Source organism: Mustela nivalis, assembly GCF_964662115.1.
Source record: "Mustela nivalis genome assembly, contig: HAP1_SCAFFOLD_681, whole genome shotgun sequence".
Lineage (NCBI taxonomy): Eukaryota > Metazoa > Chordata > Mammalia > Carnivora > Mustelidae > Mustela > Mustela nivalis.
This window is the reverse complement of record NW_028135982.1, coordinates 172,584-197,746: the sequence shown is the minus strand read 5'-3', so window position 1 is coordinate 197,746 and position 25,163 is coordinate 172,584. Positions and strand designations below refer to the sequence as shown.

The window sequence follows — 25,163 nt, the reverse complement described above, 5'->3', positions numbered from 1 at the left end:
CCCCGCTGAGCAGGGAGGCAAATGTGTGGGACTCGATCCCAGGACCCTGGGATCATGACCTGAGCTGAAGGCAGACACTTAACCGACTGAGCCACACAGGCGCCCCCTGGCTCCAACTTCCAAAGATGGTGTATGAGCTACCTTTGGTGGGAAGGAATGAAGATCAGCAACTGTCCTTGATTCTGCTTCTCAGGAAGGCATTGTGATGTGGTGCCCAGGACTTTGGAGACAGACACACGCTTGGTGCCCTCCGGCTCTGCCGCAAAAGCAACACCTTCCAGAGGGCAGCTGCAGGCACCCGGTGGCGTCACAGTAGGTCAGACCCGGGAGGCACTCAGCCATGTCCCATTCCACCATCCTGCTGGGGTTAAAAAAATTACCTATATATAAAAAAAAAAAAGAACCAGAATAGTGGGGATGAATGAAAAATAAAGTTTTCCTATGAAGTAGTGGTAGTTCTCTTGTAGTACTTTTTTCTCTCTCTCTCTCTTTTTTTTTTTCTTTCTTGGTTTGTTTTCTGGGGAAGGGGCCTGCCATGTGGGTTTTCAGTCAATGATGTTCCCTGACAATGATCTTCCCTGACAATGATGTTCCCACCTCAAGGGGGTGGGCTCTGAGGAAACTTTCTTTTTTTTTCAGGCTTTTGTTCTCTGGCGGTTTTTTGTTTGTTCACTTTTTTTTCTCACTTTGACCGCTTTTGATGGTTTTTGTAGTTTTAGAGGAAAACAAACTGCACCCTGATCTCCCTCTCAGAGAAAAGCCTCAGTCTGGCTGCAAAGCCCAAATAAGTTCCCCCTTGGCCGCTGGCAGAGCAGGTTCCAAGTCGCTGTCCCTGGGGATGGAGGATCTTTTGCTTGTACCCAAAAGCACAGCAGCAGCAGCTTTGGGCACCTCCAGACCGCTAGAGAGGTTCCAAGCAGCAATCTCACACTGAGATTTTCCCGCTGGCCCGGGCTGGGAGTGCCTGGTCTTTCTGGGTCTAAGAGCGCCCACCTTGCACGCACCAGTTTCAGGGAAGGCAGAGGTTCGCGCGCGGGTCTCAGGCTCTGAGAACGGGGCACAGGTCCGAGAGCACCAGGCTGGGCCTTCGCGCACCTCTCTGGGGCGAGAGTTTGGTGCAGGCTCTGAAACAAGGGCGTGTATCAAAGAGCACCGGCGGGGCCTTTATACCTCTCTCAGGGGAGTATCTCAGGCTCTATAGCAGGACTCTCGCATTCTGCCGCCTGGTGTGGCTCCCATCCCCTCACAGGAAAGGGATCCCATGCATTCTCGGGTGTGCTGGCAGCTTAGGGACCAAGAGCTGGTTTCTCTGCCACACTCTCTGCCTCAGCACCACGGGAGGCTGTCCTGGAACCGGGGACAGCCAAGAGTGCTCCAAGCCTGTGTGGACCCTAGGCCTGGGGATCCCAGCCCTGAATTCTTTCCTCTGCCCTTGATGACCCCAGAATAGATCAATTCAGCAACTTTCAATCCATGCCAGGCCAGGGAACAAACACAGCAGTACACAAGATCAACTCGCCTTGGTCCCAGGAGCCTGGATTCCCCAAGGAGGGCTTCACCTGGTCTCTGAAGGGGATTCTGGGGGTTCCAAGATGGCCATGGGTGGAGCCCACCAGGTAGAGAGACCGCTGGAGAGTGTCCACTGGCGCTGAGCAGACGGAAGATCCCCTCAGGCCTTCCCTCGTGGCTCCACTGTGCCCTGGGGAGAGAAAAGGGCCAGCCACACCACACCGGGGCCGCAGCTCGGCCGCCCAGGAGCGGCAGTGGGCCTAGCCTGGAGCTCAAGCAGCGGCAGGGAGGCCTGGACTGGGTGGGGGACTGGGGTCCTGGAGTCAGCAGAAGAGCAGCGGGAACCGGCAGGGGGCGCAGCCAGGCCCCTCACCCGACAGGACAGACAGGAGGCTGGGCTAGGGCTCGTGGGTCTGCAGAGGCCTGCACCGCTGTTTGCCGCCCCCACCCGCAGCAGCGCGCCCGCACCTGCCTGCCCCGCCCACCGCCTTCTGCGGGCCCATCGAAATCACTGCGCAAGTAGCGCCTCCCGGGGAGGCAGGGGTTCTGGGCTGGTGGGGCAGGGCGCGGGGGAGTGCCCCGCTGACTCAGGTACTGAGGGGCTGGGGAGGGGTAGGGGCGCTAGGGAGAGAGGGAGGCTGTGTTCCTCCTGCCCGCTGCCACCTGATGCTTCGTCCAAGGGAGCGGGAGGGGGGCCTGGCGGACAGGTTCCTGCTGGCCTGGTGCTCCTACGCCCCATAGCCCTTGCCCCACAGCCCTCGCTCCACTTCTCGGTATCCAGGGAACCCGTGGGGCCCTACTGACATCAAGGGGCCCAGCACCACTGGGCTCGTCTGGCCCCCGGATAGACGCCTGTGCTGACAGGCTTCTTTTCCAGAACTTGATGGAAAATTTTGTCCCTCAGAATTGCCGGGCTCCCCAGCCCTAGAGGAGCTGGCTCTGCCCGCGCAGCCTGGGCCCCACTGGGCCCCCTCCACCTCAACTGCCTTTTACCCAGGAGCCCCAGGATACCATTCCTTTCTGGCCCATGGACCCCTTCCCCCCACCCCCACACCTCTACTTTGGGCCTGTGACCACCCTGGGATCACTTCCATCTCCGGCCCCCTAGCCCACAGGTCCTTGTCCACCTCTAGGCCTGACCCCTGGCCCCTCTCACCTCTGGGGTCACCGAAACCCTTCCACTAGGGGGCCACTGGCTTCTGCGATCCCAGACTCCCGGGACTCCCCTCCACCTTGGAGCTCCCTACCCTGATTCCTCTAGGAACTGCTGTGCCTAGAGCACCGAAACCCCACATTCTCAAGCCAGCTGTCTTCGGGCCAGGGACTCAGGTATCCTCAGGGACCCTTCTTTCCGGGGCACATACTCCTCTCTGTGCAGGAGAGACCAGAGAGAGCAGGCTTGGGGATCCTTCACTCCAGCTGGATGGAGGGGCAGAAGCTGGGGTGTGTGTGAGGGGGTGCTCACAGGTGGCCTCCCTGGGTAAGGAGCTTCCAGGAGGAAACTTCAGGGCGAGGCCATGAGGTGGAAGCCTCAGGAAGCACTGGCTGCACAGACTCCAGGCTCCTGGCTTGGGCAGTGGGCATTTAGTGGCCAGAGCCCTACAGGACCAACCCCGTCCAAACCCACCCCACCATGGCCGGCTTTTTTGTCTTGAATTTGCACAGCAACCTTTTCTCCAGTATGAAATTGAAAGCTTTGCTTTGGAAAGTTTTGTGTCCAGGAGGCTCCTGGGCATCCACTTACTTTACTTCCGGAGGCTAGTTGAGGAGGGTGGAGTCTTTGGGACCTTAACAGGAGGTCTCCTAATCCTTCCTGACTTTTTTTTTTTTTAGATTTATTTATTTGAGAGAGAGATAGAGAGCACACCACAGAACACATGCAGGCACAGGTGAATGGGCCAGGTGAATGGACCTGTGCCAAAACAAAGAGTCAGATGCTCAACCAGCTGCAACCACCACCCCCCATCCACCTTTTACAGATGGGTTACATCTACACACTGTTATGTACTTTGCCTGGACCCGGCTAGTGTTACAGCAGTCCTAGGACACTGTCTCTTGCCCAGTGTCTCTGGTCAGTACCAACCCATGCCTCAAGTGTGGGAATGACTTCTTCCTGACTCCTTTTTTTTTTAAGATTTTTTATTTTATTTTATTTATTTGACAGAGAGAGATCACAGGTAGGCAGAGAGGCAGGCAGAGAGAGAGAGAGGAGGAAGCAGGCTCCCTGCTGAGCAGAGAGCCCGATGCGGGACTCGATCCCAGGACCCTGAGATCATGACCTGAGCCGAAGGAAGCGGCTTAACTCACTGAGCCACCCAGGCGCCCTTCCTGACTCCTTCTTAACTCCCTGTCCAGCCTGGGTTGCCCACCCACCTCCAGGCTGTCCTAGTTGTATATATTGGATCTCTGTAGATTGTGGGCACTATCAGATCCTCACCTGTCATGACCGGCGCAACAAATCAACCAGGAACATGAGGGTAAGAGGAAGAAGAAAAGAACTCGAGAAGCAAAGAGATGGGGGGCAGGAGGAGCACTGAGGAGGATGTCCAGCAGTGCTAAGTTTATTCAAAGCATTAAGGCCATATATATAGTGACATTACGTCTGTGTTTAGTTAAGCAACTACGGTTCCTCATGACGCCAAATGGCTGATGCCAGTACAAATACAGCAAACCTGAAAGTAATTTATGGGCTGTACTAAGGCAGCAAGGACCAGCAAAGAACGTTTTAGCCCAACCGAATTGTTCTCATTTGTTTAGTAAGCGTGTGGGAAGTCACGTAGGCGAGCTCACAACACATAGCACAGACTCTTTCCCAGTGCTACTGAATTTTTCCCGTCCTAAACCTTTTGTTAGGTTATTTGGACTTTAAAGGAGGCACAAGTCAGGGTCTGGTTTGGTTCTCATCTCAAGCCTTATTGCGGCCTCCCACACTCACCGAAATGAGAACATGGCTCAGGGTTATGGAGTGAATATACCCTTTAGGAAACATTAAAGGACGTAGCATAACTGGTCCGGGGTCACCCAGCCTGTGAGAGGCATGGGTGAGATTCAGACTGCACTGGGTCCCACAGCCATTTTCAGCTCACCTTAGTGTCCAACCTGGTCCCAGAAGGTTCCTGCTCAGGACTTTGCTTTGTGCTGAGCTGGGCTTGCTTCCTGCCTGTGAAGCCATTTTCACAGTGTGTCCCCAGCCGACCCTCTCACATTGAGCATCAGTGCTGCCTTGGCTGGCCTCTGTTGATCGTGCCGTTCCTCTCCATCCCTCTGTCACCCCTCCGGCCCACTGTCCTACTGCCCTCTGTCCAGTGGGCCAAGTTCTGAGTTTCTTGCCTGCACTTCCTCTTAACTGTGCTCTGTTGAAATCCTCTCTAACAGGGAGGACCTGCTTATCAGAGCAGCTTGATTTGGAATTTGTCTTCCCTGGAGGTCAGAGCTTCTGACCATCATGTCCCCAGCCTCAGCACTGGGGATGCCTGCCAAGCCTATTCTGGGTGCTTGTGGAGCTCTGGGATCTTGGAGAAGATTTGCCATGAAAATAAGCATTTATACATAACACGGAAGAGAATATTTGAGGAAATTGAGTGGGTGTCATCTGGTAATGTTTGTGTTAGGATGGTTCTGAAATTTCTGGGCCCTGAGTTACCAAGAATCCTAGGTTGCCTGTTCAAACTATCAATCAATCAGCTCAGCCCCACCCGAAACTTGTTTGTATCTGTCTACAAAAATCCTGCACCGACCCAGCTCTGGACCTCTCAGTGTTATCGGGAACGAGCGCTGCAGAGGTCCAGGTTCAAACCTGCAATAAATGACCCTTGCTGATTGGCTTTGACTCACATCTCTGGTGGTCTTTCAAGGTGGGGCTAATACTCAATTGGCATTTCATTTGGAGGTCCCACCGAGATCTCCCCTTCAAGCCCACCAGACAACTGGTCAACGGGTCGCTGCAACCGATCGGTAAGAAAGCCGGCTTTGTCTTTTGTCTCTATGTTTTTTGTATACTTTGTTCTTATGTCCTGGCTGTGTATGTCCTGTCTTGTGTGTCTTGTCCTTTCTGTGATTTTTCCTGGGTTAGAGTCTCAGGAGGACCTGGGTTAGAGTCCCAGAGGGGTGACTGGCAAATATGCCCTGGCGGACGCGCTATAGGGTTGCCAGTGGGCCGACGGAGACGTCCTCGTGCCCGGCGGGAATGGCTTCTCAGAGATCGTGGGTTCGAGTCCCACCTCGGGGGCCAGGAGTGCCTCGCAGAGATCGTGGGTTCGAGTACCTCGGAGGCCAACAATGTATGTCTTCATGTATGTCTCCATGTTATGTCTTTAAATGTGGATATATGTTCCTTGTACTGGTCATGAAGGTTACATTCTGTTTAAGGGGAGGGTGTCTAACCCGTTTGAATCTGAGGAATGCCTGACTGTATGAATGTGTTTGTGTGGCTCCCCAGCTTTGGCTACGGAGTCTGAGTGGGCTGCACCCTGAGTCTCGCGGAGCGTCATACGGCATAACTGTCATCTACTCCATGGAGTAGCCTGGTCCGGGGTTTATACGGATAGACCTTATCTAAGACGCTCCTAAGTTCCCGCGAGGGACGCGAGCAGGACAGCACCTGAAAGGTCCTCCTCCCCTTGTCTGCAACATCATACATATCGGGAGGGAATAAAAGAGATAGGTATTAAGAGCTAAAACCAGATTCAATGAGTCAGCTAGTAAATTTCCTCCTGACATTACATAAATAAGCCTTCTAGTAAACCCAGGTTGCTGGGCCATCCCTAGCAAAGGGGACTCTGGCTTTATTTCTCTCTGCTACTCCTAATAGATGTGGGGGCTTCTCCCTCACTCACTTCCCATGTTAATGGCTATAACTGGAGCCAACTGGGGTTGGTCTAACTCGAGACAGAGACTATAAGGAATATTCCCAAGCAGCTGCCGAAACTCTCTTTGTTTCGGGGAAGTTTCCCTGTGTTCTCTGGCCTGACTTGGACTGCCTAACCCCTCCTCCCTGGCTGATGGGAAAGCATGGTGTCTGCTCCTCTGTTGGGCCTTATGAGCTCTAAAACCGGGAATCATTTCTCTGCCTCCTGGCGGTGCTTTGTTTCTTCTGTTTCACCCTTACGTGTTTCTGTACCAACGTGTGTGCATCCTGCATGACTGGCCTCTAGATCATGCACCACAGCTCCTCTCTCTTCACTGTCAAGGAGCAAGAAGAGTACCCCCTGGACCTAACACCCCCCCCCACACTCCAGATCTTCCCAACCATGTCTCAAGTAAATATTCAAAGTGGAGTGGGTCCAGGTGGAACGTAAATCAGTGTTGGAACTAAGTTACATCTGTTGGTTTAATTAAGATAAGACCTGTCTTTTAAGTTATCAGCAGTAAATGTGAAACTTCAAAATTTACTGAAGGTCAAATAAGCTCATGTTATTTGTTAAAATTTGTTAGCAAAGAAATGACTAAACTGATGGTTAATTGTCTGTCTCAAAGTTCTAATGGGTAATTGCTGAAGTAGCTTTCAAAGTCTTTGGTAACCTGAAAAAGTTTTAAAGTTTTGCTTGGATGACAAATGGAATTGAATTGTGGACATCTAGGTCTTAACCAAACAGGATAAAATGCTAAGTCGTTAATTACTGGATGTAGGTTTGTGCTTTTTGACCTCTTACTGCAAAGAAACTAAGAGTATTTAAATCTGTTGGTAAACTTGTTTGCCACTTAACTGATGCATAAATTTGCCACCTGAAGAATTCTATTGTGTAACAGTTCACAATTGGTTAATAACTAAAGGTGTTTCTAAGAATACAAAGTTCTGCTTAGTGTAACTAAGACTGATGGAAATAAGGGAAACTCTGTAGGAAAGTAGATGATAAGTAAGAAAGATTTAAGGAATGGGAATACATTTTGTTGAAGGTGAGGGAAGGTAATTTTGCCCTAAATGAGACGGTTGTTTGGAGGGAAATGGCTTGGGACAAAACCTGAATGCAAAGGAAAGTTGTAGAAGGTTTGTGAAGGGAAATCTCCAGAAAAGGAATTTTAACTATGGTCAGGACGGACTAAGATGGACTAAATGAATGGGTTTTAAAGGTACAGTACATTGGTACAAGACTGAAATTGTCTCTGTTCAAAAGGACAATGTTTTCTTATCAATTGATCTGCTGTTAAGAAAATGTAAATGGTTTTCTCTTTGCCTGTCCAGAAAAACCAGTTTCTATGTTCAGTTTTATCAGGTGTCAACATCCCTAAATATATTTAGGCATATGTGCTTTAAAACTTCATAAAATTTTAGCAAATGTTGACAGGATTTAAATTGTAAATCTCTTTAACTCAGGCTTTTCCTTGGTATGTGAAGTTGCTCATGAAGTACTACTGAACCAATAATAAACCTTGGATTACATTTGGGAAAATACTATAACTATTCTAGAGATTCTACGCACTTCCTAAAGTTTTAATGTTTTGAGAGATCACTGCTTGATATTGTAATTATGGGAATGTTATGTGTCACAGAAATAACCTGATTTCCATGCCAGCTAAATTGTAAACTCCCGTGTCTCTTTAGCTCTAACCATATCCATTCTGAGTTTTTGTCATTTATAATTGTTTTAATTCTCTTGAAAAATGAGTTTTATCTTCAAGGAGATTCCTATCAAGGACTTACAGGACAAATACAGATATTTGATATACTTGATAATCCTAAAACTGAAATGGGTAAGAATTTCCAAAACTGACTAAAGCCGCATTCACCAGAATTAGTAATATGGGACTAAATGAACTAAAAGATGATAGTGTTGTGTCTATTAATGTTTTATCTTACTTTAAACATTGCTGGTTCTCTCTAATGTTTGCTCTTCCAGACTAGGGATACTTCCTCCTAGTTATCTGTAACTTACAGAGATGTAAAAGTGCTCAAGGCATTCAAATTTTCTCTCTATCTGAACCCTCTGAAACCAAAAGGTCTCAGTAAGTACTCATTCTTCCATGGCAATCAGTCATTTGCATAAGTTCAATAAGACTCTGTTCTCCTTTAACAGGACACCATTGGAAACTGGTTATATTTTACCAAGGCTTTGACTGGGATGTCATATTTGAAAAGACTCAGATAGTAGCAGAAAGTTTAAAGAAACTAAGGTTGACTTTATGAAACCTGGAGCCATAAAGCCCCTTGGGACTGTTGGCCTGATACCTTGCTTACAGAGTTCCCAGCAGCCTCACCAGGTGAGTAAAGGATGTCACTCCTTGGTAGGTGCAGAGACTCAGAAGAGGAACTCGCCCAAATCAACAGATATTGCAGGCATGCCTGATGGCAAGTACAGGGCTGGACTTCTGGCCCGGAGAGGCTACTAAAAGTTCAACCTAGAGATTCCTTATAAGAAGTTCCAGCAAAGCAGATTCTAAAAGATCTATATGGTCACACTCAACTGTTCTTGCTGAGCTTATGTAAATAATAGGCCAGGTTTGTTAAAATTGGACTTGTTTCACAAGTGAATTAGTCCTGATTTGGCTATCTCTGTAAATGAGGGTTATTTTAGAGAGAAAAATTATGTTTTAGTAACACACCTTTATGGATGTTAAATTCTAGATTTGATTGTCTTAAATGTTTACCTAAGCTAAACAATTTGAGATAAACTTCAGAGAAGTTGTACAATAGCTTCTTTAGTCGATCTTACTGTTTTGTGGGGATATTAGCAGACCCCACGGCACATGATGAAACAACTGGAATAATGAAATTGCCTAAAAGCCAGCATACCGCACTCCATAGGATTAACTATGGACTTGTGGAGATAATGGATGACCCCACTTTCTTTGAGTGGATTGAATGATCCATGGGGGACTCCCCTTATCTCTTGACAAGTTTTCTCACTTGCCAGTGATCCTCTGTAATCAGGATATTGTTAAGGTTGGACCACTCAAAGGTCTTCTTACTGGTTTCATCCCTTAGTCATATTTATCCTAGAGGCCACCTCTGTTGAGGTGCAATTGCAAACAGATGCTTTAGCTAAGCATAGAACAGCCCTGCTCATAAAAAGAGTCTCAAAGCTCACTATAAAACAATCCCTGACTGTAATGACTTCACATCAGGTCCAGATTTGTCTTAGAATTCAAAGGCCTTCAGTGGATGATAGAAACCAACTAATTAAATATGATATGCCAGAATTAATACTTAAAACTTGTCAGACTTTAAACCTAGTTACCTGTATGCCTGAACCTGACCTGTACTTCTTTCTCTATAGAGCAAAAACAGTTATTGATCTTGCTTACTCTATTTGCCCAGATTTAAGATGCCCCTGTTAAAAATACGAATGACAGTTGGTTTTCTGATGACAATAGTTTTCATAGAAAAAATAAGATAAGCTAGGTATGTCATAGTGCTCACTAGCACTTTGCAATTGCCAAAGCCTAAGAATAAACATTAACACTGATTCCAAATATGCTTTCTTGGTACTACATGTCCATGGAACTATTTGCTGTCACGCCATAACTCCCCAATCAAATATGGGTCTAAATTACAAGACCCTCCATATGGCTGTACTAAAGGATGGTGTATATCAAATCTAGGATACATATTTGTGTTTCATACCCACACCCATTGGACAGCTCACTCAAAATGCAGTTTTATGCTGGGAACAAAAGAATCATACGAGTGGTACTTGGGCAAATAACACACGATGTCTAGGATGGCTCACTAGAAATGTGTTCCCAAATAATAGTACTTCAGGCTACTGAATGTTTTGCTACTGACTGGGTAAGGCGACCTGGCATCAGATGGCCAGCTCCAAACGGAACCCACTGGATATGTGGAACCAACCTGTGGCCCTGGCTTCCTCCAGGGTGGATAGGTCGCTGTACTTTAGGATTTGCCTGGATTCATGGGCGCATTACTAAAACCATTACAACTCCAGCTAATCTCCCCAACTTGAAACAGAGATGGACACGATCTGTTTTTAAATGGTATGATCACTTAGCATCCATTTTTGTTCCATCTGCGGGACTAGAGGATGTCATGTGGCATGTAGAAGCCCTTAATAAATATACTACAAAGTCACTCAATGATTCACTAAATAGCAAAATTCCCTGCTTAATACCGAAGTGTCACAGATACACAAGGCAGTCCTACAAAATAGGATGGCCTTAGATGTTCTGACAGCAGCCCAGGGTGGCACATGTGCAATTATCAAGACAGAATGTTGTGTGTACATCCCAGACTATCATAAAAATGTCACAGGAATAATAAAAGATATGAATGCCCAAATTAAGGGCCTACAAGATCCTTCTCTCTCTCTCAGTGAATGGTTAAGTTCCTGGCTTGGAGGAGGGCTATGGCCAAATCTCCTTTTCGGGCTTCTTATTCTTATCGCCTTATTAACCTTAATACGTTGCTTTGTTCCATGTTTCTCTACTTGGTGCCGAGACTCCATTGCTACAATGACTACACCAGGACAGATGATCCTTGTCGCGCGCGAGAACGCCTCTTCACTATCAGCGCTGGATTCAGCTGCCTCCACCTTTCGTAACTCCCTTATACATTCCTACCCTGATCAATATTGACCCCAGTAGGTAGGGACAGCTCTACACCCCTATTCAGCACGAAGAAGTTTTAGAAGATGAGACCTTCCACCTTCAACCCCCTTAAAGACTTAAGGGTCAAAGTTGTTCAGGGAGGAATGAAAGAGCAGGAGGCTGGCTGAGGACAAAGCAAAAGCTGGCGCATTGCAACCCCCCTTCACCCGCTCCCCTCCATATGTGTAGCATTCCTCAGGCACCCCTGACTGCCATAAAACGATAAATAGTTAACTTGCAGAGATCACAGTCCTCCAAGGTAGGAGTCTCCCTTGGTTTGCAAATGTCCTTGAGATTTACAACAAATAAGTTACCTTATCAATAGCCCTAATGTCACCCTCCCCTCCATAAAACACCAGAGAGGCAAAGAGGCAGAGGTAGAAGGAAAAGTAAATAAAGTTAAATTTCTTCTAAACCTAAATCTCATTAACAAGTATGCTTGATAGCAGGAATGTAACATTCCACCAGGAGACTCCCAATTGTCTTTACTTGATAAGTAACCAGGCCTTCAATATCCTGGTAGTGCTTTTTTCTCATGCGTGGGCTAACCGGCCAGTTCTGCTTCTGTAAGATTGCTTTGTCTGCTTTCGCGCGCGGGTCCCCTGACCTAATCCACTGACGCCAAGTATGCCTGTTCAAACTATCAATCAATCAACTCAGCCCCACCCGAAAATTGTTTGTATCTGTCTATAAAAATCCTGCACGACCCAGCTCTGGACCTCTCGGCGTTATCGGGAACGAGCGCTGCAGAGGTCCAGGTTCGAACCTGCAATAAACGACCCTTGCTGATTGGCTTTGACTCACGTCTCTGGTAGTCTTTTAAGGTGGGGGTAATACTCAATTGGCATTTCATGCCCAGCTGGAAGGACCTCAGATAGATCAGCTGGGCTCCTCACCTCATTTGACAGATGGGAAGTTGAGGCCCAGAGCTTAGTGCCACAGAGCAGGAGTGAGGAGAGATGTTAGTGACAGGAAGAAACCATAGGGTAAGCACAAAGTGGCTGAGCCTGGGCTTTGTTTATGCAAATGAGTTGCTAAAACAGTGGGCCTGAGGCTGCTGACCCTATCTAGTGCCCAGCAAGAAGTAACACCAGCCCACACCTTCTGAGGTTTAACTCATGCCAGGAATGATTCTCAATGTTTTATTTGTGGGCACCTGGGTGGCTCAGTTGTTCAGCTGAGGTTATGCTCCCAGGGTGCTGGGATCTAATCCTCACCAGGCTTCCTGCTCAGTGGGAAGGATGCTTCTCCCTTTCACACTCCCCCTGTGTGTGTTCCCTCTCACTCTCTCTGTCAAATAAATAATAAAATCTTAAAACAAGAACAACAACATCAAAATGCTTTATTTGCCTTAGGAGATAGGGTCTGTTATGGCTACCATTTTAATGCATGGAAATATGGGCACAGGGGAGCTAAAAGAGTCCAAGGTCACACAGCTTGCAAGTGGAGGAGCCAAGATTTGAACCTTGGGCAGCCTGCCTCCAGAACCTGTATTATTTTTTCCCCTTGTGTATGTCATTTTTAAAAACCTTTTCCTGAATTCTAACAGAGATGTGTAAACATTGTTAAGCATGTAGTTTATTGATTATCACAAAGCTTAGGTTCTGAAGCATTGCAGCAAGCTGGGGTGGGCTTTGATGTCAGACCTGGTTGGAATCCAGTTTCTGGTGCTGCATGACCTTAGGTGACTTACTCAGCCTCAGTTTCTGCACTGAGTTTGGCAGCCTTGTGATGAGTAGATCGTGTGACAGTGCCTAGTGGGTTTGTTGCCTGGCGAGTGTTTAATAAATGGTTTTCTCTTCTTAATAATGAAGATTCTAAGTTGTGTTGGTTTTGTTAAGCAGTCCGAATACCTTCCTCATTGGTCAGTTGCCTGTCAGTCGCCTTGTAGGTACTTGTGATGAGTCACTTTGGTAAGTCACTATATATAGCTGAAACATTTGGGGGTAGTGGGGGGACACCCCCCCTTGCCCCCACTGGCCCTGCATTGAAAGTCTGTAATTTAAAATGTTCCACCTGTGCCTGTTTTTTTTTTTTTTTTAAACATAACCACTTTGGGACAGTGAAAGTTATATGTCTTCTCCTTAGGATTGTGACAGAGCCTTTGGAGACGTGTAACAGCTTACTTCCAGTTTCTGTCTGGCATGCTGATGGGCCAGAACTTATTTTAACAACATTCCATCACATTCCAGGCACCTGGAAGGAGGAATATGTTGAACTTCTCGGAAATTATTTTTTGGAACTGTTTTTATCGTGAGGAATAACCCATTTAAAAATTGAATGATCTTTATGGTTCACTTTTCCACTCTACATAATGCAAACTGAAAAACTCGTTGTTTTCAGCTGTTTCTGCAGCAGTGGGAAGAGCAAGCCTGTGGGAGTCCTCCCCAGGTTGGCCGCAGCACAGAGCTGCATCATTCTACACACCCCTCATGCCTTGTCTCCTTGTCTGTGAGGTGGTAATGATGGTGCAGGGAGCTCCAGGGGTTGTCGTGAAGGTTACAGAGATGGGGTGTGTAAATTTTGAACAGTGTGCCCCACATAAAATGCAGATCTGGTGAGCAGAGGCAGCTGCTCACATTAATTGTTGATGCCAAGGCACTGGAGTTCCACAACAGCCTATGCCTTTCTTTCCTGGGTCCTTTTTGTCTCCGCCACCACCTTAGAGAAAGTGACTCAGCAAGGCTGGTGCTTGTGGAGCCCTCTACAAAGCCAGCTAATTCACACGGGCGATGCCTTGGAGATAAGGGGGTTTTCCTGGGTGGTAGGACCCCATTTCAGAGGCTTAACTAGCCGGTTTCTCCTAACTGGTCGTGTCCTCCAGGGTCAAGATGAAGGCCTGCCAGGAGACTGGTGGTCTCACCAGAGTTTTCCACTGGAAGCATGAAGAACCCCATGGGGCCTCGTGCAGAATGACATGGGTGTTGGAGGGAGAACAGGGGGGACATCGCCTGTACCATCATGGGCAGGTCATTATATCTGGCTCACGCCGGCTTTCTTTCCATCTGGGAAATGGCAGAAGACCATGCTTTTTCACAGGAGGGATGAGGGTTTAGGGAGGTATTTGATGACTGTGTTGGGGCTGCATGAGTAACAGAGTTGACGGAGGGGCCTTGGAGTCACAGACTTGGGTTCAGGCCCCTGCTGCTGCCACATAAAAGTAGATTGCTTGGGTAAGCCATGGACCTCAGTGTCCCCCTCTGTGCACTGTGGATAATACCTAGCATGTAGGTCTGTGAGGGGTACAAAATAGAAGGCCATATTAGGAGCTTAGAGCAGAGCCTGGTACTCACTAGATTGTAGTTTTATTGTGATACTCTGGCATCACTGGTGTTGCAGACCTGGTCCTACCCTCTGGAAACTTTGGCTGTGTGACAGATGGCTTATGAGGCCGTGGCTGACAGAAAGAAGCATTGTCTGTCTTTTCTTAAGATTAAGGGTACAGAGGGGTGCCTGGTGGCTCAGTCGTTGAAGCATCCAACTCTTGGTTTCAGTTAAGGTCATGATCTCAGGGTGGTGGGATTGAGCCCTGAGGTGTGCTCTGCTCTCAGTGTAGAATCTGCTGGAGGTTCTATCTCCCTGTATTTGTGTGTGTGTGCTCTCTCTGTATCTCTGTCTCTGTATATCTCTCCCTAAAATAAATGAAGCTGTAAAAATAAATAAATACATACATGCATAAGTTAATTAATTATGGGTACAGAAATCAGTGATGGAGCTGGGCTGATGGGACGCTTGGCAGCAAAGACAGGTGCACCCTGCTTGAAGGCTCGGGGGTAGCTGTGGTGTCACCAGTGGTGATGGGGGTGTGAGGAAGTTGCCTCGTGCAGCATCCAGAGAGGAACTTAGATGGGGGGGTTCCAGGGAGTAAATGCCCATGGGTAGGAAGCATCTTCAGATGAATGTCAGAGTGCGTCCTCATGGATGGGGAGGCACCCTTTCTCCCTGAAGCTGCCCACGAGTGGAGGTGTTCCTGCTGGGGACATAACTAAATCATTGGGGTTTAGCCTCCTAAGCTGTTACTTTATGAAGATGTGGCCAAGACCTTGTCTCACTGCTTTTTAAAGAGAAGTAAATTAAACTGTTGTTTGGGATGGTGTTGTCTTCCAAAGGCTCATTCAGAGTCAGTGGCAGAGCTGCTGTGGGCTTTCCAACTTGTCTTGAAAGCCTGGTCCAGGCAAGAGTGAGGGATATTCCCATCTCTTGGGGTCTCTTGCCCTCTCTGTTTATGGCAGAACGTGGTTTTGGGACTGGTAAATAAACAGGCTTCCTGTGCAGATCCTTCATCTCTTCGTGTGGCTGCAGTAGAGGAAATTCCCATTCACTGGGCACAGACTGTGGCTGGACGGGCGGTGTGGCGGGGCTCTCACCGAGCATTCTCCTTTCACGTAATCCCCGACCACACATGAGTTTTGTGGTGTTGCCACTTTCCTGCTGGCCAGGAGGGAAGTTGAGGCCCAGGAAAGTTACACTTTCTCGCTGTGGTAAGCGGCAGAGCAATGTCAGCCGGTCCAGGCCCTGGCTTTCAGGTCTGTTTGCTGTGAGCATTTCCTCTTGTGTTTCCAGCTTTTGGCCTGTTTGACCTATCAAACTACTGATGGTGTATTGATAACTCTAATACTCTCGACATTGTGAAAGATTAGCTCTTCACTTTGTGCTAGAAATATTTCTTGCTGTATTTTTCTTTTAATTAAAAAAGTCAAAGTCCCACGTTTCTGCGCATTTGAATCTCCCTGAGTCTCCCTGTTGTGAAGTGGTTGGGTTTGGGGATTTCTAGGGCAGGGGCCTAGTTGGTGGTGGCTTTGCCTGGAGGAGCCCATGGCTCAGGACTTAGAGTGGGGACTGGAGCAGTGTGAACTGTGGCCTGAAAATGTGTTCATGTGTGCTGAGGTGGTGCCCAGTTTCTTTTGGAGGATGAACTGAGGTTTTGATCAGTAGGTTAGAGAAACACTTGATGGAATAACACTGATAATTTTGTTTTTGTATTCAATCCTAATTTTGTGTTTTCGTTTTCATGTAGTGCAGTGTGCTCTATGTTCTAAGAAAAAATTGGCAATCAATTCATACAGTATCATGATTTAATAATCCTTCCTCACTCACCGGGTCATATTTCAGGTTTTTATATGTAGTTTTTATAACTGTAGTTCTGTTTCTGAATTCTGCATTTTGATTCATTCCTTCATTTTTAAATTTCTTATTTTAAAGATTTTATTTATTTGAGAGAGAGAGAGAATGAGCTAGTAGCAGGGTCAGAGGGAGAAGGAAAGGAAGACTCCTCACTGAGCAGGGAGCCTGATGTGGGTCTCAGATCCCAGGTCTCTGAGATCAGGACCTGACCCAAAGGCAGATGCTTAACAGACTGAGCTACCCAGGTGCAGCCACATTCATTCATATTTTTATTTTTACTCCAGTGCTGCACTGTTTGGCTGGTTGCTTCAGTTTCTGGGAGGGAGGGAGATGACCCCCTCCCCTGTTCTTCTAACAAGTTTGCTTTTGCTGCATTGACTGAAGAACGGCCAGGCTTCCTGAAGATGAGTAGGATGATTCAGTGACACCCAAAAGGCAGTGGCTATCATTGTTCCCACTGTGCTTCAACAACTTCACCCACTGACTCTTTGATGATGGCAGCCACCAGCAAATCTTCTGCAGAGGACTGCTGCCTTGGGATGCTTTTCTTGTGGTGCTGGACTTCATTCCCCCTGGCAGCCAGTACAGCTAGGATTAGAACCTAGGAAAAGTCCCATTAGAACCCAAGAAAGTGGGGTGCCTGGGTGGCTTAATCGATTGTCTGCCTTTGGCTCAGTTCATGGTCTTAGGGTCCTGAGATCAAACCCTGCACTAGTGTCCGTGCTGGCTGTGGAACCTACTTAAAATCAAACAAACAGAAATCAGCCCAGGAAAGTACCATCCTTTGTGTTGTTCTATACTATGGATCAGATATTATTTTTCTTTTTTTTTTCTTTGTTTTTTCTTTTTAAAGATTATTTGTCAGTGAGAGATCACAAGCAGGGGGAGCAACAGGCAGAGGGAGAGGCAGGCTTCTGGTTGGGTAAGGAGTCTGATGCAGGACTTGATCCCAGGACCCTGTGATCATGACCTGAATCATGTTAGGCTGCTGCCTAACAGAGTGAGCCAACCAGGCCTCCCCCAGGATCAGACTTCAATAACCCTACCAGATTTCTTTAGCTTTGACATTTTGAAGGACAATGAAAGCTAGCTAAACCTACACCAGGATTCTGCATCTGCTGGGGCTGTGCTGTCCGGGCCTATGTGCCTCCTGTTCTTCTAACCCCATCAATTCCACCCATGTTTTAGCCAGAGAACTGTAGGCAGGTCTGGGTGTGTCACTGAAAGCTTTGACTCATCATTCATATCTTTATTGTAAGCTTATAATCTTTATTTTTTTCTTTTTTGGGGGTAAGATTTTATTGATTTGTTTGTTTATGAGAATGAATGGGGAGCAGAGGCAGAGGGAGAAGCAGACTCCCTGCTGATCAGGAAGTCGGACATAGGGCACGATCCCAGGATTTTTTATGACCTGAGCCCAATGCAGATGCTTAACCGACTGAGCCACCCAGGCGCCTCTTTATTTTTCCTTTATTGATTATCTGCCTTTCTGAGGCAGCGTTCTACCTGGGTTTTCATAACTCCACACTAAGGTATTCTTCCACTAGTGTGGCCTGTTTTGAGGTAATTCCTATACAATCTGGCTATGCTGCTAAATGATGCTATGATCTTGAACTCTTTTTTTTTTTTTAACCTCTCTAAGCCTTGGTTTCCTCTGTGCTAATGTGGATAATATACCCTCTCTTGCAGATGTGTGGAGGGCCATGGCTGACTTGGATGCAGTTGGAGTCATCTCACAGCACATGGAATACACAATTTATCTTGCTTCCTGTCTTGATAACGACATCTTGGTTTTCATGCTGTCTTAGAACAAGTAGAACTTGACTTACATGTAAGTTGTGAATTCACGTACTTTTGACAGAGGTGTTATTTTAGTTTAGTTTAGTTTAAAGCAGGCTCCACACCCAGTGCAGAGCCCAGTGTGGAACTCAAACTCACCACCATGAGATCAAGATCCGAGCTGAGATCAAGAGTTGGCCACTCAACCAGCCTAGTCACCCAGGCATCCCTTCTATTTATCATTTTTCAAAAAATGTGACAAGTAACACTTTTTCTGCCTGGACCTGTCCTCACACCTGCTATGCTGGCCTGGGGGTCAGACGTGTAACTGGTGAGGTGCTGGTGATGTTGAGCAAGACAGTTGTTAAGTCTTTTTACCCTAATTGCTGTTGTCCTATTATTTCCCTTTTTTTTTTAAGATTTTATTTTATATCGTGGTGATATATGCTAAAACTGTTGCTTCTGGTCCTGCATTAAAACTTGAATATGTAGGGCATTTTTCAAGGATTCATCCCTGGAGATACAGTATTTGTTTTTCTCTGTCTGACTTATTTTGCTTAGCACAATACCCTCTAGGTACATCCAAACTGTTATAAATATCAGTATCTCATCCTTTTTGATGGCTGAGTAATATACCATTGTGTGTATGTACCACTTCGTCTTCTGTTCCAGACACTTGGGCTGCTTCCGTACCTCGGCTATGGAAAAAAAAATGCTGCAGTAGGCTTAGGGGTGCATCTGTGCTTTCAGAATGTTGAGTCTGATGTGTCAACTGCCACAACAGTCGTAGCAACTCAGGAAGGGAGCCGGGTCCAGGAGGTAAGAGGAGGAGTGCAGCTTTAGGCAATCTGAGTTGAGGTGTCTGTGGGACCCGCAGGTGTAGGTTCTGGTTGGACAGTCAAAATGTAGGTGTTGGGTGCTTGGGGGAAGAGAGATGCAATCATGCTGTTGCCAAGGGATATATTCCTTGGAGAGGAAGTGACAGTTAAGGATTTAGGGTAATTCCTTCTTTTCTTGGGCAGATAAAGGGGAAGAATAAAGGAGTAGTGGATGGAAGTGGATTGACGTGGCTTTGATGCCAGGAAGGCATTTTTGCACAGATGTCTAGAGAAGAGAGATTTCAAGGAATGAAATGTCAGCAATGTTCGATGATGTGAAAAGTTGCAAAGCAGCTTGATTAGGGGGCAGGGGTAGATCGAGGAGGTTGTCACTGAGTACTGAAAGAAAATGGGAGGTGAGTAGTGGAGTCCTAAGCCAGACAGAGAGATAGAGTGACTGGGCGTGAGACCATGGAGGTCACACACAAGAATAGCCTTTTAGAAAGTTTGATGGTAAAGACACAGATGATCATAACTCCAGACATAGCTTGGACAAGGGTGGGTTTTACAGGCTGTGTTTACCTATTTGCAGGTTGACTGAAGGGAGATGACAGATGGTGCATGCTGCTGGGTGTTGTGGGTTGAAATGGGATCCTGTATATAGAAAAGCACACAGAGAGGAGTGTATGGATGCCCTGACTGCTTCTGTAGAACACGAGGCCAACATTAGGCATGGAGGGAATGGAACGTGGCTCAAGGAGATGTGCAGTCTCAGATACAGACCACATGGCTCAGAGTCTGACAAGGCTCTCCTTGCCTCTGCGTGGCCCTTCTCACAGGGTTTAAGTTTTGAACAGTCATTTTGTTGCTCTGGGTTTGGGGTGTGACTGGAGAGACCGAGCAGAGAGCAAGGGCTGAGGAAAGACCAAGAGGGCAGGAACTCACAGAGGGGAGTCTACTACCCTCTCTGCCTTCCCTGGTATGGGCTCTCTCCTGATCTGGATGGACGGATGACCTGCCATTACTTCTTTTAAAAATGCATTTGGCTTTACCCTGCCAGAAAGCAACACATGTTTATTGAAGAATAGTGGGAAACCCCAGAGAAACTGAAGGAAGAAAATAAGCACTCAGCTGAAGACGACCATTCAAAAGTTCTGGCACCTTTTCCTCCCAACTTTCACTGAAATTGAACAGATAAATGTATATATATGAAGTGATTTCTAAAAAGACCAAAAAAAAAAAAAAAGATACCAACAACAAGAAAACAAAAAAGAGAACAAAGCAGAAGAAAACGGTGTTCATTTTCTTCCTGAGGCTGCCCTTCCTCCGTACTGCTACTTGGTTTTACTACCTGCTTTTCTCCCTGGGCTTTCTTGACAAAACATGGTTCCACTACTTTTACCTTCTTCAAAGTGTTTGACAGAGTCGTTTGCTTTCAACATGGAGTTTGAGCAAAATGGACTATTGTTTTAAAATATTCTATCATGTGTGCTGTAACATCTCATCCTGGACATGATACAAATGCTATGATAAAAAGAAGAGATGCTTTTAAAGTAATCACCAGAGTTGTGAAATTCATTGGCATGATCCTTCTTTTTTTTTTTTAAAGATTTTATTTATTCATTTGACAGACAGAGATCACAAGTAGGCAGAGAGGCAGGCAGAGAGAGGAGGAAGCAGGCTCCCTGCAGAGCAGAAAGCCCGATGCGGGGCTCAATCCCAGGACCCTGGGATCATGACCTGAGCTGAGGGGAGAGGCTTAACCCATTGAGCCACCCAGGCGCCCCGAAATGATTCTTCTTTTGAGGGTCATAATTCGTTTAATTTTTTTCTGCTCCAGCTTAACCTTCGCAGTCTTCAGTTGTTATGTGCATTAGACACAGTATTAGCAGTAGTGGCAGTAAAAATACTCCTGTCACCCTTTACAGGTACCATTTTACTAGCATGGCCTTACCACTGTAGCAGCTTTAAACCCTGTTTCCACCCTGTTCATTCCTTTAAATGCCTTTTCTCTCTGGCTTTCCTTAAAACCTTTTCTTAGTTTTTGGTGTTCTATAGCTTTACCACAAAATGTTTAATTGAAGATTTCTCATCTTGCTTGGTATCTGTGCATTTCCTGTATTTCTGGATTTATCATTTCTGTAATCTCCTCAGCTGTTTTCTTCTGAAATGTTGACTCTGTCCTTCTGCTGTACTTCCCAGGATTCTTATTTAAACCTCCCGTCTGTTGTTCGTGTCTCTCAAGCTCGCGTTCATCCTCTTCTCCTGCCTCCTTGTGTTGCATTCTGGGGAATGTCTTCACTTCTTGGTGCAGTGTTGTGAAGTCCTTCATTCGGGGCTCATCTACTGCCCCACCATTCTGGTGTGTTTTCTGTTGTGTTTTACGTCTCAGTGATTTTTGGTCCCTGTTTAACTTCCTTCAGTTCCATGTTCACACTTGGCCTGTTGCTTTTGATAGGCTCTTGATCCTTCTTCATTTTTAAACCTCTTTTGTGTTCTTAAACAATTAACATGTAATATTTTCTATTCTGTATCTGATCATTCCAGTGTCTGAAGTCTTCATTTTCCCTCAGTCTTCTGTCTCTCACAGTGGCCTCATTTCTTGCATGCTCTGTGAAGGGATTTTGAGACCAGATTTATTGGAACATAGATGTAATCTCTTTTAATTATGTTTTTTAGTGGTTTGTTTGTTTGTTTGTTTGTTTTTTCCTGGAGGGTTTGTCTTTCTTTTGCCAGGAGGCTGGGAGTGTTCTTGGTTGGGATCACTTTGGTTCCATTTGAGGGTCCTGGTTTATTAAGGAAATCTCAGGTTCAGTTCCCCCAACTTACCATGTGGTGGGAACGGGGTCTGGAGGGCACAGGCCTGTAGAGATCCTGCAGTGAAAATGGCATTTGTTCTCTGGCACCCTGATTTGTTTCTCTTGAGCTTGTTGCTTACAGATCAGGTTTTGGCTCACTTGTTTCTGCCACCTCCCTCTTCCTGCTTCCTTTCCTACCATTTTCTAAGTCCTTTGTTAGTTTTCCGATGTCCTCTAAAGCCCAGAAATGTTTTGTGAATTCCATTTGCCATCACTAATTGCAAGTCTCATCCTGCAGCAGGAAGGCCAGAGCCAGACACTGTAATGCTCTGCCTCCCACAGAGGAGATTTTAATATCCTCTCCTTGTGTTCAGAAATTCTAGATTGGAGATTGAGTTATGCATACATTACCATCTACAGAGGATTAGTTGCCTATATAATAGAACAAGTATGCATTATTCTAATCTTCCTAAAACTTCCATTTTGCATAATAAATATGAATGAATAAGGAACCCGCATTACTTTAGTTTATGCAGATGTTCTCTTTCTGTCTCTGGCTTTAGATGGTAGGTTGTAATTTGTATGGTTCATTCTGAAAATTGGGTAACTTCATTCTTATTTTCTACATGTTGGTGCCATATAAAGTGATGATTTATGGAGATTCAGAGGTAAATATTTATCAAAATCTAAATAATTGGAGAAGGCTTCCTTTACAAAAGGTAGAATTATTAATATCTGTTTAATCACAGAAGGGATATCCTGTAAAGCTAGCCCATAAATAAATAGTGGATCAGAAGAAAGAGAGAGGAGAGAATTTGGAAGGAGCACGTGTAGGGACACCTACTGCCTATCCCTGTAAGTCAGGGGCAATCCGGAAGGGAAACTTTGTTAAAGGAGGCAGTAGTGTTTAGATGTAATGAGCTATTGGAAACCTCACAGTGTTCTGGTGAAGCAAGTGGTGTGCAATCAATTCCGCCAGCCCAGTTGAAGTTGTGGCTTCAGGCAGCAAGCGAGCAGGCCTTTCTGTCTGCCTTTATCTCCAGTGGGAGCGACTTGTCCTCCTTGAAGTCAGCCTCCAGACATCTTTTCCTGTCGCTACACGTCTGTGCATCACTGAGAATTTCTGCGGTTGCTGCTTCATGGAGATGTTTGTCAGTTTTGGGTTTTGTTTGTTTTCTTTTGTTTTTTACTGAGGTTCACTTGCTAACTTTTCTCTTCTCTTAAAAAAATATATATTTAATCTAGGGGTGCCTGGGTGGCTCAGTGGGTTAAAGCCTCTACCCTCGGCTCGGCTTGAAGGCATGATCTCAGGGTCCTGGGATTGAGCCCCACATCAGGCTCTCTGTTCAGCAGAGAGCCTGCTTCCCTTTCTCTCTCTCTGCCTGCCTCTCTGCCTATTTGTGATCTCTGTCTGCCAAATAAATAAATAAAATCTTTAAAAAATATATCTGTTTAATCTAGGGGCACCTGAGTGGCTAAGTGGGTGGGTTAAGCCTGTCTCTTCAGCTCAGGTTATGATCTCAGGGTCCTGGGATTGAGTCCTGCATCAGCAGGGAGCCTTCTTCCTCCTCCTCTCTCTCTCTCTCTCTCTCTCTCTGCCTCTCTGCCTACTTGTGATCTCTCTCTGTCAAATAGATAAGTAAGTAAATAAATCTTTTAAAAATATATATATAATCTCTTCCAGGAAGAGATTATGCTGAGTGAAAAAAGTCAAGCAGAGAGAGTCAATTACCATATGGTTTCACTTATTTGTGGAGCATTACAAATAGCATGGCAGACAAGGGGAGATGGAGAGAAGGGAGTTGAGGGAAACTGGAAGGGGAGGTGAACCATGACAGACTATGGACTCTGAAAAATACTCTGAGGGTTTTGAAGGGGTAGGGGGTGGGAGGTTGGGGGAACCAGGTGGTGGGTATTAGAGAGGGCACGGATTGCATGGAGCACTGGGTGTGGTGCAAAAACAACGAATACTGTTACACTGAAAAAAAATATATATATATTTCATCTATCATTACCATGTATTTCAAATGGTAGTGGGGGATGATGGTGTGGGACCCCATGAAGTAAATTTACACTGCCATCTTGACCTCAATATAAGTGTCGTACACAGCCGTCCTGTGTCCCCTTTCCTTCTGAAATGGATTCTCTCTTCCCAGCTGTTATCAATAGAAGACAGGGGTCTTTGTTCTTGTAGGTGACTTGTCCAAGATCGCACAACTTTCGAGGTTTAACCTTTGGTCTGATTGTAGGACCCATTTTCTTTAACTCCATGCCATGCAACCTACCATGTAGGAGTCTCAATACTCTCCTGCTTTTGAAGCTGTACTCCACTGGCCACGTCTACCAGTGTATGTCTATTTTTGTCTAGTTCATTCATTTATTGCACACATTTACTGGATGCCAGCTATGTGTTTCAGGCACATTTCTAGGTGCTGGAGATATGGCAGTGGGCAAGTCAAACACAACCCCCTGCCCTCATTGAGCATGTTCCATTTCCTACTACTGGAAGCATCCACCAGGAACAATGGACTTATGCCAGAAGTCCAGCAATGATATGAGTTCCAGAAATTTCTGAATGGTTCTTTGTGGAAGTGATGATTTGGTGGCAGCCCTCGAGGTAGCTACCTGCACAGGCAAAAAAAAAAAAAAAAGGAGGGCTGGGGTAGAAATGCCTGATGAATGGGCTTCAAGGTCAAATAACTGAGCCAGGTCTTTAAGGTCTTATTTAGCTCTGAGATTTTTCAAGAACTTTCCATGATACATAAGCATATTATAGAAAAAACCCTGTAAATTCAAAACATACTGTAAATTTGCAGGAAGATTGTCTTTGCATTATTTTTGTGATTAAATGACAGTTGATGATACAGGCACTGTTGTAAGTCACTTATCCCTGTGCCAGCACTTTGTGGTAAATTCTTTTATCATCCTTATTTTTCAGAGGTAGAGACTGATGCAAAGGGAGAAGTTTGGTGGTTCTCCACTGGCCACATCTAAGCTAGCAAAAAGCAAAAAGCAGAGCCTGCACTGGAACCAGGCACTGTGGCTCCAGACCCCAACTCTTCACCCTTGGGCTTCTTGCAGCACGCCTGATTTCTTGTCACTAAGAACTTGGTGCAGGAGTTTAACGGTACCTTTAACTTCTAGTTTTTCTTTCTCAGAACTGAATCTGCATTGCAGTGCATCTCTGCATAAACATGTGTTTAATTTTTTCACCTTTAATTTTGCTTTTAGGTAAGATCTGAAGGAGTCAATCTGTTTCTTCTGTGGCTTCAAGCACTTCAGACAAACTTTGCAGAAGAGCAGGTGCTGATTTTTGCTTGCCTCGTGCCTGGTTTCCCAGCGATCATGTCATCCAGAGGGACCTGCATGGTGGAGACACTCATCAGTCCTAGCCCTGGTGTGGCGGATGGTGAGGAACATTTTAGCCAGCCTTACAGGTTGAAATGACTCTGGAAGTTCTCTTGAGGGATTCCTCAGCTTGTCATGATCCTGAATAGAACCCTTTATTTCGTAGATGGGTTTGGAGGAGGAATTATCCCCTGCTCTTGTTCACAGTAATGTCTTACAGACATTAGAATAGAAAGAATCAGAGCCT

General features: G+C 46.1%; 2 protein-coding genes across 2 annotated transcripts in view; both read left to right on the top strand.

Annotated features, from left to right (window-relative positions):
* The window catches only part of LOC309857380 (conserved oligomeric Golgi complex subunit 2-like), a gene marked incomplete at its 5' end in the record, with an annotated part of 224,882 nt that overhangs the window by 64,453 nt on the left and 135,266 nt on the right, over window positions 1-25,163 (top strand). The gene's annotated exons all lie outside the window — the stretch shown is intronic.
* The window catches only part of LOC309857377 (uncharacterized protein), a gene marked incomplete at its 5' end in the record, with an annotated part of 45,247 nt that overhangs the window by 17,065 nt on the left and 3,019 nt on the right, over window positions 1-25,163 (top strand). The window contains 3 exons of the mRNA XM_082750091.1: window positions 17,863-18,004; window positions 24,507-24,695; window positions 24,800-24,977. Of these exons, the coding sequence (XP_082606217.1) occupies window positions 17,863-17,981 (119 nt within the window). The 3' untranslated portion in view covers window positions 17,982-18,004; window positions 24,507-24,695; window positions 24,800-24,977. The remainder of the gene's footprint in view (window positions 1-17,862; window positions 18,005-24,506; window positions 24,696-24,799; window positions 24,978-25,163) is intronic.